The sequence below is a fragment of the Colobus angolensis genome, unplaced genomic scaffold (genome assembly GCF_000951035.1).
Source record: "Colobus angolensis palliatus isolate OR3802 unplaced genomic scaffold, Cang.pa_1.0 Scaffold78, whole genome shotgun sequence".
Lineage (NCBI taxonomy): Eukaryota > Metazoa > Chordata > Mammalia > Primates > Cercopithecidae > Colobus > Colobus angolensis.
In genome coordinates this window covers 7,398,617-7,406,335 of record NW_012121598.1, presented here as the reverse complement: position 1 = coordinate 7,406,335, position 7,719 = coordinate 7,398,617, and the positions used below count along the sequence as shown (strand labels likewise).

Sequence of the window (7,719 nt, the reverse complement as noted above, 5' to 3'; positions counted from 1 at the left end):
TTCTGTCACCCAGGCTAGAGTGCAGTGGCACAATTCTAGCTCACTGCGAGCTAATTTTTTTATTTGTTTTAGAGGTGGGGTCTCGCTGTGTTGCCCAGGCTGGTCTTGAACTCCAGAGCTCAAGCGATCCACTCGCCTTGGTCTCCCAAAGTGCTGGGATTATAGGCGTGAGCCATCACACCCAGCCAATTTTATTATTATTAACACAAAGCTTCATGGGTGATTCTGATACACAGCCTAGTTTGGGTACTACTGAACTCATGAACCTCCAGCTTTCTTCAATCCCTGGGATCTAGAATGATAAAAGAGAAACTCAAGTGGCTGGTATGAGACTATGGTATTAAACCTACAAATTCTCTGCATTCCAGAACAAATGAGTGACAATGAGTTAGGGGTTCTGTTTAATGCATTTATGTGAATAAATGTTTGGTCTTTAAAATTTATTTTTACTTATAATGAAGATCACAAACACAAAATTGAAAAGTATTAGAAATCTACTTTTAACTTTTAAAAACTATTCATTTTTTTGATCAAACAGTATGGTATGAAAATTTCCTAAATTAAAGAGCAAGACTGGGTCGTTGCTTAAAGAAAATTGTTTGGACCTGGTGTCTCAAAATAAACTGTAAGTTATTGCAAGTGTTAGGAAAACGGTGAGTTGGAACAACCACTAGTGGGTGTGGGCCAGGAGAGATTGCGGGAATTTAAGCATCTAACAAAATATTAATACCCAAATTCAGCCTCGGTTGAGGTTCTGTGTGTCCATAAGCTACTTTGCCAGCTTAAGTCATCTTATTGGATGTATGCAGGCCTCCTGAGGGAAGTCGAGGCTGGAGGGGGTCCTGTGGACAGCCAGTGGGTTCAATGCCAGGGAGGGAGCAGATTCCCCTCCTCTTCTTGTAATTTGTTCCTTCCCTGCAGGAAAAAAAAAAAAAAAAAAATCTCATTTTTTTTTCTTTTTTTTTGAGACCAAGTCTCACTCTGTTGCCCAGGCTGGAGTGCAGTGGCGTAATCTCAGCTCACTGCAACCTCCGCCTCCCAGGTTCAAGCAATTCTCTTGCCTCAGCCTTCCGAGTAGCTGGGACAACAGGCGTGAGCCACCACAACTGGCTAATTTTTGTATTTTTAGTAGAGATGGAGTTTTACCATGTTGGCCAGGCTGGTCTTGAACTCCTGACCTCGGGTGATCCGTCCACCTCGGCCTCCCAAAGTGCTGGGAAAAAAATGAGATTCTTTATGTGCAAGGCCTAACATATAAGAGAGAGGGGAAGAAAAAGGCAAAGGGGGCAAAGGGTGAGGAGGAAAGACCCCATCAGCAGCTGGAAATTGAAGGTGTGGTGTGGTCAGTGGGTGCATTGCATGCTACCACCACATAAGGCCTGATTCCTCTTTTCTTTCCTCAGCCATCAGTAATCACCCGCAAAGGGCTATCTTGCGGACACTTACGCTGCAGGAGCCACTTCCTCCAGTCTTATCACTCCACCCAGGCCCTGTGGAGCAGCCAGAAGGCAGGGAGTAGGGAGGCTCTGCTATCCAGAGCTTCTCCATTGCTTGCAGGTCCCCTCCGTTGCTGTCAGTACCCAGCTGGCTCCAGGGCTCTGTGATGCCGCCAGCTGGGCCTATGAGGGCCCTGAACTCTGAGTCCTCACTGCCTTTCTCCCAAGCCCAGGAAGGTATGCTCAGCCAGAGCCCAGGCCTCACACACACTGGCAGTGACACAAAGTAAAACTTCAGCCCCGCCCCCATGTCTTTCCCCCCCAGCACCCCCGGCACCCCCGTGTGCCTTTACTCTATGGCTGACCTTTGTACTTGTAAGCCATCTAGAGGCTCTTTGGGCCTCCGCCAGAGTTTCCTAAAATATACGTTTGCTCTTCTCATTCTCCTGCCCAGAAGCTTCCAGAGTGCCCTCTTGGCTTCAGGCTGAGTCCCCACCTGTGAACAGACTCACCTTTCATTTAGTGCAGACATAGGCCCCCCTGGAGTTTCTCTCTCCTCTTCCCTTCCTTCACCTGGCCAGCTCTCACTCTTCCTTGAAGATCAACTCAGATATCACCACGCTGGATCCCAGTGACTGCAGGGCCACAGAGACTCAGAGAAGCGCTAGACTAGGAGTCAGGGCGCCTGGGTCGGGGCTTTGCTGCCTGACTGTAAGTTGCATCCTCTATCAGTTGGGCATAGTGCACAGTGGCGTTTGCACTTGCCTCCCCAGGATGGGACAAGCAGTAGATGAAAGAGTTTGCAGTGTGTATGCAGATGGGAGGGGCGAGTCTTTCTGTGGACAGTCTGAGGATAAGGACAGAGAGCTGGGCCAGCTGACCTTGCCACGGGTCCTGTCTCACCTCCGTCAGAAGGCAGTGGTGAGACACCCACGCTGTTGTCTTCGATCCTTGTCCACTGGCGATGCCAACTCCCCAAGCGAACATCAGAAATACTTGCAACCAAGCAAAGCTAAGGTTATCTGACCTCCTGCAGTAAAGGAGAACCTCCACTTGGCAGAATCTTAGTAGGCTCTGAAAATGGAGGAATTAGGGAAGGGTACTTAGAGGATTTCAGGGTCTAGGCGTGGTGATTTGAAGGTGGGTCTTGCAAAGCCATTTTAGCTTTGGATTGGTGAGCCCAGCAAGGGAACAGTCTTGAAGTGAGTCTGGATGAGCAAGCTGTTAATCTTGTTAAGTTGTCTAATGGATTCACAGTCTTTTCTCCCAGGAGCAGGTATTTTCTGCAGCAAGCAGTGAAGTTATTTTTACTCGGTCTCAGTGTGGTTTAACATAGTAACAGGAAAGTTGGCCTGGTCCCAGAATTGTTTAACACAGGGATGGGGAATTATGTTGGTTTCATTCTTGCTGGCAATCCTATTAAACTGAATTCTGGGAGAACAGAAACTGAGACACAATCTTTCTGCAAACCCTCATGCATTAGCAGAGTGCCTGGCAGACACTGTCAGCACACAGCAAATGCTTCTTGAACCTATGTATGCATGAATATCCTCTCGCACCCGTCAGTGGTCCTGGGAAGCCTCTGGACAGCACTGTGCCTGGGAACAGCAGCAACAGAGAACGTGTCCAGCAAGATGCTGCCTAGACCCCTGCTGCTCCCGGTGTGTCCTGTGACCAGCCTCAGCATTCCCTGGGAGCCTGTGAGAAGTGTAGACTCTCAGACCCCACCCCAGACTCTGTATTCGCAAGCAGCCCAGTGATGTGTGTGCATGAGTATCCAACAAGCACTTTAAGTGTCTGGCCCGCACAGCAGTGGGAGGCATCAAAGGTTTCAAACATGCAGCAGAGACTAACAGAACACTTCCTACGAGCCAGGCATGTGTAGAGCCCTGTAGGTACCACCATGAGGCCGCCAGGATTTCAGCTCTGCAGGGAGGTAGGCACATAAACACACAACTCAAGGACTGTGAGAGTGTAGGAAATGTACTTTTTCCTTCTTTATATAGGAGAGAGATTTCTGTGCATGAACCCAGATACAGCAGGTGTGTGTGCGTGTGTGTGCGTGTGTGTGTGTGTGTGTGTGTGTGTAGAGTCTGCTTTTTCCTGCGGAACGTTAAGCCTCTGATTAACTGCACCTGGCAGAAGCAATAACCACAGCCACCCACTTCCTGTCCTTTTCTGCGGGCAGATTCTGACAGCGAGCGGCGATGGCACGTGTGCCCTGTGGGATGTGGAGAGCGGGCAGCTACTGCAGAGCTTCCACGGACATGGGGCTGACGTCCTCTGCTTGGACCTGGCCCCCTCAGAAACTGGAAACACCTTCGTGTCTGGGGTAAAGACCCAACGGAAACTCCCTAGGGCTCCTGTGTCCACTAAGGAGGCTTATGGTGGCAGTTCTTGTCCATTCCTGGGATTAGCCTACGCACTTCCCTAGAAGGGACTGCAGGAATTGTCCTCAGCTCCCCACTAAACCCCCAGCTCCTGCAGTGACCACACTGGCTCCAGGCCCCTCTTGGGGGCTTGGTGGGCAGCTACAGGGCTGAGCTGTGAGGGCCTCCTTCTGTTCTGCCACTAATATTAGCAGTCTTCAGAGTAATCTGGAATGTTCTCCTGTATGAGTGCTACAACTCAAGGTGTATATCTGCCACATTTTAAAATGTCATTCCTCAAATAAATAGCAGAGACTTAGCATCTGAGAGCACCAGAGACGCACACAAGGGCACAGCGGATCAGATGGCTACTGAGCTGAGGCAACGCTGTGATGCCGCCAGGGCCTTGGGGCCTGTGGGGCACTCTCCCACCCCACCCCTGCCGGCCACTATCCTCTCTCCCATCACAGGGTGCAAGAAACAGAGGCTTTGAAAGCTCAGAGTTGGCAGACAGGGCCACAGAGACTCAGAGAAGCACTAGACTAGGAGTCAGGGCGCCTGGGTCGGGGCTTTGCTGCCTGACTGTAAGTTGCATCCTCTATCAGTTGGGCATAGTGCACAGTGGTGTTTGCACTTCCCTCCCCAGGATGGGGCAAGCAGTAGATGAAAGAGTTTGCAGTGTGTATGCAAATGGGAGGGGCGAGTCTTTCTGTGGACAGCCTGAGAATAAGGACAGAGAGCTGGGCCAGCTGACCTTGCCACGGGTCCTGTCTCACCTCCGTCAGGAGGCAGTGGTGAGACAGGACAGTGACGCACACACTGTCAGGTGACTTCTGCAGCTGGGACACATAAGGGACCTTTGCTCCAGGCTGCCCACACATCGATCCTGGGAGCCAGGCCAGGGCTGTATGAGCTGTAGTTAGCAGGGACCCTGATTTTCTTCCTGGGTATTTGGCCATGTGTAGATGTTTCACCCCTGTGCCTTGGTATCCCTGTGTTTATCTCTCCTCGACTCTACTGTGTTTTTTAAAAATTACTGCTATTACTGTAGATCATATTGCCTCTTTCAGAGCACTAAACTGCATCCAATTTCGTGTCCTCTAAAGACGCGAGGGCCTTTCTGGTTTCTTTGCCCACATTTGCAGTAAAGACACTCGGGCCACGGGCCTTCCTCAGATGTGTGATGGTGCTTCATTACACACCTCCCTCTGCTCCAAGTTGAAACCAATAACTTGGACACCAATTTTAAGCTGTTACTTTTTGACTGTTTAAGCTGTTTGATCATTTAAGCTATTTGACTATTGAGAGTCCACATTCTGCTTCTTGAGCTTGATAACATGACCACCCTGCAGGAACTTATCAAACTGCTCCCAGAGCCTTGATAGGATAATGGGGAAACCCTCACGTCTGTGACCCTCTGGGTCATGTTAGCAACATGAAGAGAGCATTGACTTTACAGGTGTTGAGGCAGACGTCCAGGGAGGTGACTCGCCTTAGCCACCCGGCGCGTCAATGGCAGCACCCTGATGGGCCTCTGGTTTGCGGATTCCCCGCCCGGCATGCTGCTGAGGGTGCAGGTGGCCCGGGGCGCCTGGCTCTCCAGCTTTGCTGAGGGCTGCTCCATACACCAAAACAAAGCTGGGATTCTCAGCTGCTCCATTTGGGCACTGCCAACCCATTAATGTCACAGCTAGAGAGAGGGCCCACCACGCACCACTGCCTGCCTGCCTTGCCCTCTGGGCTTAGGGAGGCAAGTATAAAGAGAAGAGAGAAAAGAGGGAAAACAAAGGGAAGGGAGATGCCCGGGGGAGGGTAAGAAGGGTTTGCCTCCATTCAGAAATACTCAAAAGAAGAAAACAAGCTAAAAGAGGAAACTGAGTGCCTTCCCTCCTGCCTCCGATCCCAAGACCTAGTTCTAGGCTGCTAAGGGCTTTCTGACTGAGGAAACTGCCCTCAGGTAAAGCTAGTCTCAGAAAAGTGTTGTCAACCATTTGCTAATGGGAAATACATGGTCTCTGTTATATAACTGGGACTCATGCCTTATCTATAGACATTCCTTGAAGTGGCCATAACTCTGGGTAATTTTGCATTTGTAGGGATGTGACAAGAAAGCCATGGTGTGGGACATGCGCTCCGGTCAGTGCGTGCAGGCCTTTGAAACACATGAATCTGACATCAACAGTGTCCGGTCAGTGAGTAGAATGTTCATGCCACCTCTCTGTTCTGCCGGCATTGCCTGGCTTGGGTAATCCTTAGCCAAGGAACCGCCTCCAGATCAGTTTACTTGGCTGAGAGAGGCCTCCCCAGGAAGAAAGGTTGATTGTGGTGGAACTGAACAGTGCTTCAGAACTCATGGAGAATTTTAATTTAATTGCATTAGGAGCAATTAATATCCTCCCTAGGTTGAATCAGCATTTTTCATCCATTCGTTCAATAAATATTTACTGAGTATTTATATGCTAGATATTATTCTAGGAACTGGGAATATACTAGTGAACAAGATAGACAAGGTCTCTATTCTCTTACAGGAGACAAACTAGACCAAACAGAAATATGCAATTTCAGATACTGATAACTACTATGATAAAAGTAAAATAGGGAGATGGGATGGGTCATTTCTTAGAGGTCAAAGACAGCCTCACTGAGAAGGTGACATTTACATTGAGGCCAGGATGATGAAAGAGCCAGGCACGCAAAGAGCTGAGGGAAAAGCACAGAGATGAGAGGTTAAGGGACTTAAAAAAAGGCCAGGTGGTCACTGGAGAGTTTTGAGTTGGGAGGGGTAGGGATGGCTAACCTGATCATAAAAGATCGTTCTGTTGGGAAGCCGAGGCGGGCAGATTGCCTGAGCCCAGGAGTTTGAGACCAGCCTAGGTAACATGGTGCAACCCTGTCTCTACCGAAAAAAAAAAAAATACAAAAATTTAGCCAGGCATGGTGATGTGCGGAGGAGGCTGAGGTGGGAGGATCAATTGAACCCAGGAGATTGAGGCTACAGTGAGCCGAGATAGTGCCACTGCACTCCAGCCCAGGCAACAGAGTGAGACCATGTCTCAGTAAAAAAAAAAAACCCAAACAAACCAGACAGATCACTGGCTATATGGAGAAGACATTGTAGGGAACAAGAATGGAAATATGATGACCAATTAGACCAGTTAGGTTGTGTGAGTTCAAGAAAGAAACGATGGTGACTGGAACTAAGGAAGACATGGTGGAGACAGAGAAATGTCAAGAATTACGAAATGTCTGAGACTTTATCTACCTACAAGTTAACAAGTTGGGCTGCCATAGCTCATGGATGCTGGTAGAAGACACGAGACTCCTGGGTCGGAGATGAAGGACAGTTTATTACTCATAGTAATGGCAATAGCCAGGATATCAGCTTGTTTGTGCTGGTACTTGAGCCCCAGTTCCAGAGGGAGACATGAAAAGGGCCAGATGACACTGGCAGATGCAAGGGATGCACTCCAGAAGAACCCCGAGCTTAGGGAACCCATGTCTTTTATCGAGGGCAGTAAGCAGCCATCCGTGTGCTAAGACAGGGAAGACAGGAAGGGTAGGGGGAGGAGGTGGGTCTTGCACATGGATTTGGGAGCTCTGTTTGGGGCTAGTTAGGTTTGAGATGCCTATTAAACATTCAAGATGTCAAGTCAGTAGCAGGTCCATGAATTAGATCTTAAGAGAGAGGTCAGGACTTGCCATGTATGGAAGATGGTACTGTTGAGACAGTTTATAAAGTATTTTCATTATACTCAGAACTCCCAAGAATCTTCATTATACTTAGTGGGAAAACACGAGAATTGTTACTCTTAAAAACAAGAACAGGCCGGGCGCGGTGGCTCAAGCCTGTAATCCCAGCACTTTGGGAGGCCGAGACGGGTGGATCACGAGGTCAGGAGATCGAGACCATCCTG

At 49.1% G+C, this 7,719-nt stretch overlaps 1 protein-coding gene across 1 annotated transcript in view; it reads left to right on the top strand.

Moving 5' to 3' along the window:
- Nucleotides 1-7,719, top strand: part of GNB5 (guanine nucleotide binding protein (G protein), beta 5) — a 32,446-nt gene that overhangs the window by 15,016 nt on the left and 9,711 nt on the right. Inside the window, exons 5-6 of the mRNA XM_011928632.1 lie at nt 3,625-3,768; nt 5,902-5,993. Of these exons, the coding sequence (XP_011784022.1) occupies nt 3,625-3,768; nt 5,902-5,993 (236 nt within the window). The remainder of the gene's footprint in view (nt 1-3,624; nt 3,769-5,901; nt 5,994-7,719) is intronic.